General features: G+C 37.0%; 1 protein-coding gene across 1 annotated transcript in view; it reads right to left on the reverse strand.

The window, feature by feature from the left end:
* Nucleotides 1–9,005, reverse strand: part of CLCA1 (chloride channel accessory 1) — a 29,724-nt gene extending 20,719 nt beyond the window's left edge. The window contains exons 1-4 of the mRNA XM_038541475.1: nucleotides 8,771–9,005; nucleotides 4,421–4,561; nucleotides 4,106–4,253; nucleotides 1,636–1,741 (exon numbers count right to left, since the gene is read on the reverse strand). Coding sequence (XP_038397403.1) covers nucleotides 1,636–1,741; nucleotides 4,106–4,253; nucleotides 4,421–4,561; nucleotides 8,771–8,932 — 557 coding nt within the window. The 5' untranslated portion in view covers nucleotides 8,933–9,005. The remainder of the gene's footprint in view (nucleotides 1–1,635; nucleotides 1,742–4,105; nucleotides 4,254–4,420; nucleotides 4,562–8,770) is intronic.
* Nucleotides 9,006–16,538: the final 7,533 nt, after the last annotated feature.

Raw genomic sequence — 16,538 nt, forward strand, 5'->3', positions numbered from 1 at the left:
TTCAATTAATGTTCTGTATTATATTAAGGAAGTAACCTTCTACTGTGGGCAGTACTGCCATTTTTAAAATTGCTTCTAGGCCTTCAAAGCAATAAAAATATTTGAAAGATAAGAAACAATAAATATTATTAACATGTTATAATTAAATTTCTTGTTAAGAGGACATGGTGATCATGTCAGCTTTGCTAATGTTATCTGTGGAAGAATATGCTGTATATGTAGATATGTTAGAATATGTCTAGAAAGGACTATGTACTAATCAGCTTTTCTCTTGAGGGACTATACAGTGTCTGGAAACTTAGAAAAGAGAAGTGGGAAATGCAGGTGTTGAGTTTGGGATAGAATCCACTGGGTGAGACTGGAAAGGTCAATCCAACATATGATCACATCAGGGAAGGGCCCCTGGTCTGTGGTCTATGAGATGCACATGGAATAAGCTAAAGGAATCAGTACTATGTCTAGTTCTAGGAGGCACTTAGTGTCTATGCCTGAAATGATGTAACAATGAGGGACAATATAACGGAAGTGGACCTCGCTAGCAGGGTTTGAATGTAGTAAAGAAAGGCAAAGTGGAAAGAAGTAATGCTCCTGTGGGAAAGATGGGAAGCCAGGGTTGAGTGCTGAGTCCAATTCAGCTCCCCTGGGAAACAGATGCACCAACTAGACAGTAATTGAACCATATCTTAGTGCCTCCCCTTAAACAGCCATCAGGTAAGCAGAACTGCAAGCAGAAGTATAGAGGAGTGTTGTACCAAATTCTATCTTTAAAGGAGAGGTTGTTGTTTTTAAACTTGGGCATACATGTGCAAGGTTATCAAACTTTTGAGAACCTATTAGAATAATTATTTTCTTCTTTACTCAATATACTGTATTACTTAGTTACCCAGTATCACAGCACTTTTGGATATCCTACTTGGCTTTAGTATGTTTAATAGTCCCTTAATTCTGCCAAATGTAATTTGCTATCCTTTTATTTAAAATATTTTTAGAAAACTGTACCTATGGAATTCTTTTTATGCTACCTGTCAGATTTTAGTATCCGAATTATGCTAGCTCTTTCAAGTAAATTGGAAAGTTCTCTGTCTTTTATGTTTGTACTAAAGCAGTTTATATTCACTGAAATTGAATTTACCCATAAAAATAATGGCAGTCAAGAGTACTTTCCAAGTATTCAGTTAGCTTTCTATTGATACCATGGAAAATTTAATTTGAATTGGGTTAAATTTTGGTTTTTAAAAAATATTTGGATTGTCATTCATATAAGTTCCACAGTCCCTCCCAGGCCCGTTCATACTGATGAAGTCCACATAGATATCATTCTGTTCTCATTAGATTTGTTTATGTCCCTGATTCTGATATAGGAAGATGGAGACTCTGACATAGCACCTATGGATTTCTTACAGTTGCACACACAGGCAAGTGATTTGTAGCTGCAGAGTAGAGAATTCAACTAATTGAAGCACTTATAAAGTGAATAAAAGTGGCAGGTTTTTTGGAAGCTGAAAAAGAAAGCACTAAGAATAAAACAGAGATAAAAATAAGACAAAAACTTGATGTTTTTAAGGTCATCAATTCATGAAAAAATTGGTTGCAATTTAAAATACTTTGGGAAAAGTTATATCAAAATATACATACCTTACTGCTTCTTTTTTTCCATTGGATAAATAAAATTTCTGGTCATTATTGTACTCATCATATACTCCCCATCGTAGATGAGCCCATTCATGGACAAAGACCCTTTCTGTGAGAAAATATTTTAAATACTTGATTACAATAAGAATGATAAAATTATCTTCTTACACTGGGAAAAAGTAATTTTTCTGAACATCATTATGCTTTGCTATGTTAATTTTTTTTCACTTAAAAGTTTTATTTCCTTTGAAAAATTTAATGACAATTGCACATTTCTTTAAAATACAACACTTATTTTGGCTCATCAACTGTTAATTAGGGACTAGTTAAGTGTCAAGCAGTTATTTATACAAAAAAGCTGGTCCTTACACAGCTCATGGTCCAGCAGATGACACAAATGATCAGATAACTATAACCCCTAGTGACCTAAGTGTAATGATGGAAGTCAATGCAGGCTGCTGTGAGAGCCAGAGGCATTCACAGGGCAGCTTGGGCATCATCCTGAATATGTCCTTCTCCCTCATGGCTCATATCTGGTTAACCCTCAAGGTCTGACTATCACACCTCTGCCCTTTTGCTTTGACCTAGTCTCATCTTTCCAGTCTTACTGCCACCTACTCCTGAATCATGGCAATGGCCACCCAACTGGCCTTCAAATCTCTAATCTTCAGTGGCACCCCTATGGTGCTCAGGTGAAGTCTAGCTTCTCAACATGGCATACATGGTTCCTGATGATCCAGATGCTAATCCTCTCTATAGCCATATTTCTTAGTGTTCTTCATCCACTTCCAAAACTCTATAATCACAGTGAATTCCTTTTACTTCCTGGAGTCACATCATGCTCTTGTTCATCTCTTGTTCTTTTCATACATTTTTCCTCTGGCTTACAATACTCCCTTCCTCTCTCTGTCTAGATAACTCCTATTCTTCTTTCAAGATCAGGCTTATATCTACCTAGAAGCATTCTCTGACATCCTCAAACTAGTCCAGATACCCCCTCCTTTGCACTTCCATTGTATTCCATTGTGGCACTTATCATATTATATTTTCATTGCTGCTTACATACTGACCTCTCACATTAGACACTTGTCTCCATAAAAATGGATACCATGACTTCTTTATTGTCTTGCCTTGGCAAATAGTGCCTAGAACTTAATAGGCACTCAGTGAGTATTTGTTAAATTTGCATGAATCTTAATGACTTATAGTCAGCTCAGTTTTTCTGGAATGTAAATTCCTAAGTGGGCTGAATTTGGACAATTATATGAGAAGATGCATGCTGAGGAAGACCTAGTATCTCACATTCAAGACTTAGACTATTCTGTCAGCGCTGGGGGACAAATGATGGCTTCTTAAATGGAAGAGAAGGTTGTGGGGGAGCAGGCATGGAGTCACAGTACAGAAAGGAGAGATTATAAAGGAATGACATTATATGTGATGACCATGATGGCTGAGGTGGGCTCAAGAGTGGGATGGAGAAGTTAGGTAAATCAGTTCAACACACAGTGAGCCATACTTTGGGAATTTTCTGGTCATTATGGAGTTGAAATGGAGTGTTGTACAAGAACAACAAAGAGGTACATTTGTTTGACACCTCTTTCTCATAAGGTCTGTAAGTACTCTAGTGTATTTGGGGGTGGAGTATGGAGGTGCTAGCACTTTTTTGTTTGTTTTCTCTGCCTTGCCTATTTAAACGAAGGAAATCAAACTGGTTCTAATCTTCTCAAGATTGTAAAGAAACTTAGAACTAGTTATTAGTTAACCTAATTATCTAAAACTAATCATATTTCATTATACTCGGAAAGTACATATTATGTATACTCTTCTGCTTGTTTCTTGTAATATTTTCTCCAAAGATTGCTGTAAATAGCTCATGTGGGAATGATAGTTAATTTTGTGAAGGAAAATTGGACTTTGTCTTTAGTCATGGGTTTTAGAGCGCTGAACTGCAAAATATCTCTGGTACTCAAAGTGTGGTCCAGTATCAGAATCATTTGGGAGCTTATTAAAAATGCAGATTCTTGAGTCCCATCCCACATCTACTCAACAGAATCTGCATTTTAACAATCCATTTAGGATTTGATGCACAGAAGTCTGAGAGCACTGTACGTCTCCGCCATTTCATGGCTACGACCTGAGTTGCAGGCAGGAGGTTTAATTTGTTCAAGTGTTTCCCTCTACAGATCCATAGAAACCTAATACTACATATCAAACTACCTTACAGTTATTATCTCATACAAATATTATTCAATAACAATCTCTAGAAATTAAAAAAATACTGATTTACACCTATGATAAATATGAAAAAATTAAATTTTAAATGAAAAATGCACTATTCTGAATCCCCATCTTAAGCGGGGATTTGCTTAATAATAGCTTACTTTGCTTATATGTGCTTACTTAGATCATGTTCTACTTTGAACATAAAATAAACTGTGAGAAATATAGCAAAATAGTTTCTCTCTACCCCTACCTTGTGGCCCATATTGAGAAAACTTTTTTCCTGCTAGGAAGTCAAGAGTGAAATGAATCCTTTCACCCTTTTCTCCACAGCGTCCCATCTGCTCCGTGTACGGTTCATCATTACCTAGGGGATTCTGCTCAGCAACTAGAACATCAGCCTGAAATTTAAGAAAAAGTCATTATTACAAAAGTTTAGCAAATGAATTGACCTTATTCACACAGGAGTATTTTGAAACAATTTCATTTGATTCTAGAATATTTTGATGAAAAAAATCTGAATCAAGAGTATGAACTTGAATTTGAAAAAAGAACTTGGTATTCTCACATTTTTGTAGGTCTCGAGTTTTGGTCTCACATACTCAGGTTTTGTCTTCCATTTTTCAGGAATCAAAATGGCAACATTTTTGAAATAGAATCTTTTTTCTGTAGCTTCAAACAGATATGGAGATGCCTGGGTCACCATGTCCTGGGAAAACAGAAAACTTAAATAACCAGCACAATTATGGCAGAAAATAGGCAAAACTACCCATCATTCAAATTTACATCTTTTTTTCCTGTTTCCAAAGACTAGTTATTGATCAAAATGGGAAGGGGAAATACGGAATTACCTTTTATTAGTAATAATAGTTAACCTTTTCTGAGCATTTCCCAGATGCTGTGGATCACAGTGTAGTGGTTGACAATGCAGACTCCAGAGGCAGACATTAATTCTGGCTCCACCACTTATGGTAGGACATCGGACAATTTCCTCAAGCCTTTCTGAACCTCAGTTTTTACATGTATAGAGTGGAAAATATTCTAGTGACTAGCTCATAAAGTTGTCGTGAGGACCAAACCAAGTCAAGAAAGAACTTAGAACCATGCTTACGTAGCACAAGTGCTTACGAAATATTAGCTATTGGTTTCATTTCATTTGCTTTTTTAAGATCAATAAACCTGTAAGGAGAAACTGACAATTAGAGAGTAGAGGTCTCAAAGTCACACATCAAGTAGTACTGGGAGAGAAACTGAAATTAAAATGGGCATGACTTCAGCACTGCTGACTCCTGTAATAATTTGGGGGTTAACTAAATGTTATGAGAGCATTTATTTTTAGTAGAGTACCAGGTGTTCAGTATAAGGAAGTGGCATAATTAATTTCTCTTCAAGTTACACCTAACTTTATGTCTCTAAGATGAAAGAGCTAGAGTGTTAAATTATAAAGCCTCAGCAGATTCCCTGAGTTCTTTCATGACAAGATAGTAGAAGGGGGTATTATAAGAGATTTATTATGCAAAGGGGCACTGGATCTACTAGGACTGAAAAAGTGCAAAAGTGAGTATAGATAGAAAGAGGGCTGAAGACTGAGCCCTGATGCCCCCAGCATTTAGAGATGGGGTAAGGAGGAGCCCATCAAAGGAACTCAGGGAGCAGCAGGTGTATGAGTAAGAAATGAAAAAAGCACTTTAAGAAGAGGAGGGTCCTTATTGGTGTCTAATGCTACTGACTGATCAAGTATGGTAAGGACTAAGAACTGAACAATGGAGTTAGCAACCCGAGTGATCCACTTTAGTGGAATAGAGATGATAGCTCCATATGAGTGAGTTAAAAAGAATAGGAGATGAGGAAGCAGAGGTGATGAATAAGTTCAATAAGGTTTTCTATAAATTAAAGAGGAATGGAGAAATGAAGAAGTAGCTGAAGGAGGACCTTAGGGCAACGGGGTTTTGTTTTGTTTTTTAAGTAGGAACTATTATATGTATGTGCTAATGGAAAAAAGAAAAAAAAACCATCACCGGATATGTAAGAAGAAAAAGGATTGTTGCAGGAGCAAAGTCCTTGCTGGAGCAGACCAGGGTGACTAGGCTCAGGTGCCTGGTGGGGTTGGCCTTAAGGAAGCAGGGCTCTTGCATTGATGCAGGAGTGACTCCTTTTCTGCCATTTCCTAACAGGATTAACTTGGGGAATTTATTTTATCTCTAAGAGCCTCAGTTTCTCTCTTTTCAGATAGTGAAAATAATGGTGAGCTGGAGAGCTTTCTAAAAGTTCTTGTAATGATTTGCATTTCCTTCTTCCCCAAAAGCCAGATTTTTAACAATCACTAGGAGAATTTAACATTGTATAATTTTAAAAAATAAAAACACTTAGTCAAAATCATCAAAAAAGTCGAAAAGTAGGTATGAAACTTCCTACATTAGAGTATTATATCACAATTTGACTTGTGAAATGTGAATTTTCAGTATCTCCTGGAAGAATTAAGCAGCATGAAATGCTCTTGTCTTCCATATTTTAATAGAAACATTAATAAAGGATCTTTGCTTTGGCATCTGTTCCAGATTTTGAAAAGGTGACTTCATATCCAAATAGGCATTTAAACTTGAAGTTTGGAGAAAATTGAGGATAACAGTATATAGGACCTTTATAAGGTAATTCCTTAAGGACAAGGATAGTATATTGTTCATCACTGGATTCCTGGTACTGACATAGTGTAAATGCTCTGTAAATATTTGTCGGATGAATGAGTGAATTGGTTATGATGAGTGGTAAGCTGTCCAGGAATGCCAAAACAGGAGGTACCTGGGTCCCATGCATTGAGGAGACCCCAAACTACTCCAATTGTCCGATTGTGTATCTTTCGTGTGAGAGAGAGAGAGAGAGAGAGAGAGAACACGAGAACACAGTTTCTCCCTGACTCGCATTCCCTCGTCTTGTGCACGCGCTCCTTTTGCTTCTGGAACTACTACTACTGTGCGGTGAAGGTGCAGTGGCTAGAACTGCTGCAGCGCCATCTGCCGGTCCTGTAGGTGGTAAAATGGGGACTGTTGCTGAAGCCTGTATTTAAGAGCTGATGTAGAGACTTGTCCCCACAAGGGCGGGAAGGACAAAATCCTCTCAGAAAGCGGAGAGTGAGGGATGTCCAGGAAAGGCAGTAAAGCCCACAGTGAGGTCCCTCAACCCTACAGATCGGGAACATCAAATAGGGAAGAACCCACTTTTATGAACTACTGAGAAACACTGAGCACAGTGATTGCCCTTAAAAGTGTTCCTTTTACAGAGAAGATGTGGAAACCAATTTATCTTATAGCCAATGCATTTGGGACTTGTAAGAAAGACAATTTAATAATTGTAGTGAGAAGCACATTTCTCAGGAGAAAAACCCCCAAAGATAGTAGGTGAAAGCATTTTGAAAGCTCTAAGCCACCTATAAATACAAATGAGCATTGCCATTCAAGATAAGGCATCTGGGTCCTCCTCCTGGCATTTCCTGAGCCCTACTAACTGTCCAGCCAGAGATGGTAACAGTGGAGGCCACATTTTTCTTTCACACTTTGTTGCTCCAAGTGGCTGCGTCACTTTTGCTCATGCCTTTTCTAAATTTAGAGGTAATTAAAAATTTACCCAAGGTTTCTGATACTGAGAGATTTCAGAAGGTGAATTTCTCTTTCACCAATGGTGGTAAACCTGATAGTCTTCCAGTTAAACAGGTAAGCTTCTCCTCCCCCATCAACTGCTGCATTTCTCCAACCCCAAACTGCTCTTGGTGATAGAAACGGTTCTCCCTCAAACTCCATCTTTCTGGCCTTGCTTCTGCTCAGAGCAAAGAACCTTTGGGAGTGATCTTTGGAGCCCTTGTACTATTAACTTCTGAGCTCACACTCAGGAATTTTGCCCAGAAACAAGCTTTAGTCCATCTGGCTTGGTTAAGAGGAACATTTTCTATCTAGAAGGATTAAAAGTGGGACTGGCTATTGATGACTATGCCTACCATTTATTGAGCTCTTACAATGCATTAGACGCGATGCATATATTTTTGAAGTTTTTTCTTTTTAATTTTTGGAATAATTTTAGGCTTATAGAAGACATGAAAAAATTAGAGTTCGCATATTCCCTTCACTCAGCTTCCCTTATATTCATGCATTGCTAAATTTAATCCTCACAAAGTCCTATGAGAAAGGTACTTATTATTATTCCCATTTTATGACTAACACTTTTGCTCTTTTCACAATACTGCTTCTGGATGTGCTACAGCCCTTTATAAGGCATTTCCTTCTTATTCTTAGCTGTTTGCTCTTGCACATGACCTCTCTAATCCCTCCACCTTACAGCAGTTAGATGCTCTGCTGGAACAGGAAGACTGAGTCTTCTTCCCTAGTTTTTCCTTCCCCCCCCCCAGCAGCCCTGAGAAGGTTACTTGCATTGGGGCTGGTAAAATGCACAGTTTCCTTTTATTGGAAGGGTCAGGATTGTTCTTAAATCAGAGATTTGCATCCTGGGATCCTAATAACAAACAAGGGAGTTAAAATTAAGAGAATAAAAGAATTTTATATAAGCCAATGGTAAAATCAAGCAAAGGAATTATCCTCCCCATATCTCACAATATCTGCCAAATGTAGCTGGCCCTACCTTAGTGTCAAACTAAATAGTTTTCAATGAAATTGTCCAGACCAAGTCATTTATTAAGCACCAACAATGTATCAAACTCTGAAATATGTGCACTGCCTTTATTATCTTATCTTTCACAAGAATCCTTGTAGTTTAGTGTTATTATTTCCATTTTACAACTGAAGAAACAGGCTCAGACATGAAAATAATTTGCCAGTGTCACAAAGCTGAAGTTGAAGAACTCATGTTTGTTCTATCACAGCATTACACTTAATTTTTTTTAAAGCGTGAATAATTATTATTTTGAACTTACCTTTATTTGTTGAATGATTGTTTCATCTTCTGGCACATTAGGGTCAATTGCTATGACAATGCCTTCATAACCATTATTATTCAGCTGAATGAGTGAATCGCTCAGGGTCCCTTCCAGGAGATGAAGGACCAAGATGAAAACAGAACTCTTAAATGACCCCATTGCTGTACATCGCACTTTGATTTCTTCCTTGGAGAATGTTGCTTTTAGAGGTATCTTTCTTTACCCCTATATATATATATAAATGAATATATAGACACACATTTTTCCAAGCTATCAGAGATGATTTATCACAGTATTTAACCCTTTGACCCAAAATTCTTTCACTATTGCATTTGTCTCCAATATAAGGAACTATAGCTTAGTCTCAAATTCTGTGTACTTACAAATATTTCATTTTGAAAGGATTATTAACCTTGCCTTCACCTGTGCCAGATGCTGGGAATGAGGGTGGAGAGCCCACATCCTGTTCCCTGGAGGGACTCACAGGTGACAAGCAGCTTGGCCATTGAAAGATGTTTACTTGTTACAAATGTTTGCTGACCAGGGATACTGACCCACCCAACACCACCCTTCAACCCTCACCTGGCCATGGAGGCCTGATTGTTCTGCATATTCAGTGAGCATTCATTAAGCGTAAACTGTATACCCAGTTATCCTTCATAGTGGTCTTTTTTTTTGTAATCCTCATTGATCTGGACATAGCTTCATTACTTCTTGGTGCTCTCTTAAACAATCATCCACTTACATCTAAAAAACATTAGAAAACAACATAGATATTATTGAATATTTTATAATGGAGAGAAAAGACAAAATTCATATCACTGTGCAAAGCAAACTCCCCCCAGTTTCCTCATCAGACCTCTATTTCTCTATTCTGTAGCTCCCATTGGTCAATATAATTAAAATTAACAACATTAAAACATTTTATTGAAACTAAATGTCTCTTAGAATATGAATCATGTCCTGCCAGTTACTGCTCAGACTCTTTTAAGTTTGCCAACCCTCAGATGGAAACTCAAATTGATCCGCCATTTTTTTTTAAGATTTTATTTATTTATTCATGACAGACACAGAGAGAGAGAGAGAGAGAGAGAGAGAGGCAGAGGCAGAGACACAGGCAGAGGGAGAAGCAGGCTCCATACCAGGAGCCCGATGTGGGACTCGATCCTGTGTCTCCAGGATCACACCCCAGGCTGAAGGTGGCACTAAACTGCTGAGCCACCGGGGGCTGGCCTGATCCACCATTTAATTGTATTCAAATTACTTGAAATATCCCTTTATCCCTTGACTTCATTTTGTCTTTACATTGTAGTAAGCATCAATTTCACCTTGTCTGTCCCCTTTCTTTGACATTGGCTCGTGAAAATTAGATTAGTACTTGTAGCCAATAAATAGAACTTACTGCTTAAAGTACCTAATCTTTAAGTAATCCAAAGTGAAGTATTGAAACAGAGTGGAAATACTCAATTATAAAGTGGGTATCCTGATGATCTAAGTATGCTTTTACACAAAAATAACTTACTCAAATAAATGTATGCATTTATTATACATAAAAAATTTAGATCTAAAACATCTCACACTCCCAACTAAATATAAGTCTTTCCTGGGTTCCCTAAAAAAACAGAGCCTAAAGCAAGCTTATGTGCTAGTAATTGGAGAATTTAACCCTAAAGCAGTGAGAATAAGGGAAAGGGAAAATAGGAGGAGGAGTAACTGAGGTCCAGTGCACAGATGGAGCCAAGAAAATCTAAGAGGGTTCTGAGAGACTAATCCCCTTCAACGATGCAGACCCACTGTTGTCCTTCCATAATATTTACCTCCAATATTAGAGTGTAGAGTTTGCATTTATGTATGTGTGAGCACAAGCTATTTTGCTTTTTCTTTGAGAGGAAGCAGAAGTCCCATCATTCATAGAATCTCCTCCAAAGTGGTGGCCAATTGCACTCTCCTAAAATACCTAAAACAAGACAGTTATTGAAATAAATTAGTGTCTGCTGCTGGAGCTGATCTCAAGACCATCTTGATCATTTTTTTTTTTTTAACCATCTTGATCTTAAAATAAGAATCAGTTATTTTGTCAGCAAATGATTCATTCAGGAGTAATAGAGAACTATAATTTGGGGCATGCAAGCTATGGCAAAACCATAGGCAAGACCCCCCACGAAAAAGGGGAAGGGAATATTATTTGAGGAAATTGGGAGGGACTGTTTTGAAGGAAAATCCATCCATTGGAGAAACTGTCTGAGTTGCGGGGTAGTTGATTTCTTGTAGGAGATGCCATGTGCATCTTTCCTTGTTGAGACCTGTAATGGATGATTCTTTCCTTTGATGATTCTCCGTTGGGGTCTATAATTGACAGTTCTTCCTGTAATTGATGTTTAGTGGTATGGTTCCCCGCTCTAGCCTCCCAATTCTGCTTTAGTAAAATTGTCCTATATTAATTTTCATAGCCGTTATAGATGTTTATCTCCTTTCTTTATCACCAATTTTCCTCACTTTTAGCCAGCATTTGGCTGATCTGTATTGTTTGCTTGCCTTTTGGTGTAACCACAGCCTTCATTCGTGAGGGGTCTGAGCCCTTAGCTGCCCTGCCCTTATTGGATCGTGGCTTCTGCTGTTGTCTGTGACAGAGGTGTGACAGACCCAGTTTAGGCACTTTACAGATTTACCTGACCTTCCCTGCTAACTGGGCCTTACCTGCTTGCTCAGTGGAGAGTCCATGCTGCTGCCATGACTGCCTCATCCTCATCTTTGTCTCATCTTCTCTGCCTCAGGGAGAGGGCCTAGTTTAGCATGGCCTCTACTGGGCTAGAGTGGCAGCTCCACTCTCTGGTGTCCAGCCTCAACAGATTCACAGAGGCCTTGGCTCAGATAAAGCATTGTAGCATGGCACATGGGATCTGGCTTTGTTAGAGGCAGCCCAGATGGGCCATTTGACACAAACCAGAGGTGCAGGAGTTAGCACCCTGAGTGACAAATTTCGCCAAAGTTGTAAAGTATTTCCAGCATCCCAGAAGTGTCTTTTGTGCTCCCTTCTAGTCATTGCCACATAGATTAATTATACCTGTTTTTAGATTTTGTGTAATTAGAAACGCACAGCACATCCTCTTGTGTTTGGCTACTTTCATATATAGCATTTGCTGCATGAAATTCAGCCATGTTGCATGCAGCAGCAACATATTTCTTTATCCAGTGTATTCCATTTTAAAAATATAGCACGGTTTGCTTACCAACTGCTGTTGATGAATATTTGGATTATTTCCTGTTTAGAACTATTGCAAATAAAACTATAAGCATTAATTTAGTTGAGTATACACTAAGAGTGGAATTGCGGGGTCACAGGGTATACATTATATCTAGTTTTATTTAGTTGATCTGCCACTTTTCCAAGTGGTTTTACTGGCTGTTACACATTTCTGCCAGTATGTGGTACTGTCAGTCCTTATGATTTTAGCTACTCTAGTGGGAATGTAATCATATTGTACTATGGCTTTAATATATTTTTTAAGGATTCTGTTTATTTATTTGGGGGGGGGGAGGAGGAGAAAGCACAGAGGGAAAAATGAGAGGGAAAAGCAAACTCCCTGCTGAGCAGAGAGCCTGACATGGGGCTCAATCCCAGGACCCTGAGATTATGACCTGAATCAAAGACACTTAATCGACAGCCATCCAGGTGCCACATGTACTCTGTTTTTAATTTGCATTTTCCCTGATGACTAATGTTGTTAAGCACCTTTTCATATACTTTTGGTCATTTGGATGTCCTCTGTTATAAAGTGCCTATTAAAGTCTTTTTTGCCCAATTTTTAATAAGGTTGTCTTTTTCTTATTGATTTATAGTAGTTCTTTATATGTTCTAGATACTGAATCCTTTGTTGGATTCATGTATTGTAAATAACTTTTTCCAGTTTGTTGTTTGCCTTAATGGTGCCCTTGGATGAATAGAGAGTCTTAATTTTAATGGAGTCTAATTTAATCTTTTCTTTATGAGTAGTTGTTTTTTTGCATCATATTTAGGACAGCTTTTTCAAGTTCATGAAAACATTATACAGTGTTCTGTTCTGCTATTTTGTTCTACCTTTCATATTTAGGTCTGTGACCTATCTCAAGTTGTGATTTTTGTATGTAGTGTAAGGTAAGATTCAAGATTTTTGTCTTGTTTTGTTTTCCTTTATGGATGGCTAGTAGACCCAGACCATTTATTGAAAAGACCATACTTTCCCCCCCTGAATGCAGTTGTGCCTTTGTTGTGAATGAAGTGGCTGCAAATGTGCAGGTCTCTTTTATGTTTCATTGGTATATCTGACTGTCCATCCTTATCTCAGAAGCATATAGTTGGGATCCCTGGGTGGCGCAGCGGTTTAGCTCCTGCCTTTGGCCCAGGGCACGATCCTGGAGACCCGGGATCGAATCCCATGTCGGGCTCCTGGTGCATGGAGCCTGCTTCTCCCTCTGCCTATGTCTCTGCCTCTCTCTCTCTCACTGTGTGCCTATCATAAATAAATAAATAAAATTTTTTAAAAAAGAAGCATATAGTCTTAATTATTGCTGTTTTGTATGTCTTGATATCTGGTATGACTCCAGATTTGTTTTTCTTCAAGATTATTTGGGGATATTTTAAGTCCTTTGCAATTTCAATATAAAATTTAGGATCAACTTTTCAATTCCACTAAAAAAAAAAAAATCTGCTGGGTTTCATAGGATTGCATTGAATTTATATATCACTTTGAGGAGAATTGACACCTTTATAATACTGAGTCTTTTAATCCATGGACATGACATATCTCATTTTAGGTTTTATTTAATTGATCTCAACCATGTCTTACCATTTTCAGGGTGGAGGTCTTTCATTAGCTTTACTACTAGGGTTTTTTTTTGGGGGGGGTGCTATTATAAATGATATTTTTATAAATTTTCATTTCCTAATTGTTCGTTGTTGGTATATAGAAATATAATAGGTTTTCGTGTATTGACCTTATATTCAGTGAGCTTGCTAAATTCCTATTATTTTTAGTAGTTTCTAGATTCTTTTGGATTTTGTATGTCTATAATTATGCCATCTGTGAATGCCACCTGTTTACTTCTTCCTTTATTTTGTTTCTTTCACTTATTATACTTGCTATAATTTCCAGTATAATGTTGAATACAGGTGGAGAGAATGGATATCTTTTTTCTTTTTCCCAATTCTGAGTGGGAAAGCATTCTATATTTCACCCTTAAGTATTATCTAGAGATATTTTGTAGATACTTTTATCAAAGAAAGTCTACTTCTATCCTAATTTGATTTATTTATTTATTTATTTATTTATTTATTTATTTATTTATGATAGTCACACACAGAGAGAGAGAGAGAGAGGCAGAGACATAGGCAGAGGGAGAAGCAGGCTCCATGCACCGGGAGCCCGACGTGGGATTCGATCCCGGGTCTCCAGGATCGCGCCCTGGGCCAAAGGCAGGCACCAAACCGTTGCACCACCCAGGGATCCCCTGACTTTTCTTTTTTAAGTTATGTATAAGTGTCGAATTTTATCAAATGCTTCTTATGCATCTATTGAGAGGATTGTGTGACTACTTTGTTCTGGTATGTGGTGATTAACACTGATTTTTCAATGTTAAATCAACTTTACATTTCTGCATAAATTCTGTTTGATCATGATATAGTATCCTTTTCAATTTGCTAATATTTTATTTAGGATTTTTGCATCTGTGTTCCCAAGAAAGATTGGTCTGTACTTTTCCTTTATTGTAATGTACTTGCCAGGTCTTAGTATCAAGGCTATCTGCCTCAAAAATGAGTTGGAAAGAATTTCCTCTTTTTTCTGCTCTCTGGAACAGTTTGCCTCAAACAGATATTATTTCTTTCTTAAAATTCCTTCTGACAATTGCTTTAGCTTCACTATGTAAGAAATTTTTGATGTGTCACACTTTAATTATCATTCAGTCCCAAGTATTTTCTAACTTTTGAGTTCTTATTCTTTTTCTTTTTCTTTTTTAACATATGAGCCATCTAGAAGTGTGTTGTGTTGCTTAATTTCCTAGACATTTGGGAATACTTTAAGTTATACATTTCTAGTTTAATTTTACTATAGTCAGAAAACATACTCTAAAATTTAAATACTTTGAAACTTGTTGAGCCTTGCTTTTTGAATCAGATTATGGTTTCTTTTGATAAAATCTTTCATGTGCATTTGGGAAAAATGGTCATTCTGTAGTTGTTAGGTCTAGTGGTCTAAATATGTTAGGCTAAGTTGGTTAATCATGGTGTTCAGATCTTCTTTATTCTTATCAATTTCATGTCCATTTGTTCTTTCAGCTAGTGATGGAGGTGTGTTAAGATCTCTGAGTATGATTATAAATGTGTTTCTTTTTTTTCTTCTTTCTCTCTCTCTCTCTCTTTTTTAGTTCTGTCAACTTTGCTTTACGTATTTGAAACTATATTATTTGGTGAATACAAATTTCAGATTTACATCATTGTCATTATAAAATGTCTTTTCTATAGTACCTAAATTTTCTCTAATATTATTTCTTGCATAACATCTACTTTTTATGACATTAGCTGTGGTATACTGGTATTTGAATATTGAAAAAATAAAGCAAAATAAATACAGTGCAGCTAGCACAATGCATGACACATAAAATCTATTTAACAAACAAAAAAACCCAAAACAAAAATTTAATAAGCAAAAAAAAAAATTATTTAACAAACAAATAATATACTTCTCCTTCTCTTCCACCTACCCAAATCTTAGCTTTCTGCGGAGAGATGGGGAGAAACCAACAAGTTGGCGAAAGCTGGGGCTTTATATTAGATGGTATCAAGAATGACCAGGGAATATTTTAAGGACATGGATATTTAAAAGTCAATTTTAAGCTGTCTGTCATGTAGTACAATATGACTCCTGCCTCCACCTCCCAGTTCATTACCTCTTTTAGTTATGGCCTAACAAACATTCATACCTTATGGATGATAGAAAAATTGGAACAATGCTTTGAAGGGAAATGTTCATCAAAATTTATGTGTGTATATATTTTTTGTAAGATTGTATTTATTTATTTGAGAGAGGGAGAGCACAAGCAGGGGGAGGGGCAAAAGGAGAGGGAAAAACAGACTCCCCACTGGGCAGAAAGCCCTGATGTGGGGCTCCATCTCAGGACCTTGGGATCATGACCTAAGCTGAAGGTAGATGCTTAACCAACTGAGCACCCAGGCACTATATCTTTTAACATAGCAATTCCACTCCTAGGACTTTTCCCTACAGACAAACTCACATAAGTGCATGAGATTATATGTACAAGGGTAATATAATTTGTCCCTTAAAGCCTACTTTATAAAAGCAAGAAACCAAATTACTCAAATGTCCTTTAATAAAGGAATAAATAAGTAAATTTATTTATGTCACATCTATTTCTTTTATCACATCCTACTTAACCATCTGTATTTTTATAATAGTGTGTATTACTTTTGTAATTGAAACAAATTTACACATAAAAATAAAAATTTTGGACTAAATAAAGACCACTATTTTGAAATCTCAACATGTTGACATAAGAGTCTTGTCTTCTCTACCCCAAATTTCTAATTTTTTTCATTACTTTTCTATTCCACTATGTTTTTTTTTTCCTTTTATCTTCTTCATGATCTTGCTGCTTCTTTCCTTTATTAGAGTGAAGTGAGATTATGTCAATTTTAGAAAAGTTCCCTTTGAATATTTGTTAAGTTATATTGCTTCTGCCCCACAAAGCCAGGGAAGTAGAAAGCAATTGG

This window comes from Canis lupus, chromosome 6 (assembly GCF_011100685.1).
Source record: "Canis lupus familiaris isolate Mischka breed German Shepherd chromosome 6, alternate assembly UU_Cfam_GSD_1.0, whole genome shotgun sequence".
NCBI lineage: Eukaryota > Metazoa > Chordata > Mammalia > Carnivora > Canidae > Canis > Canis lupus.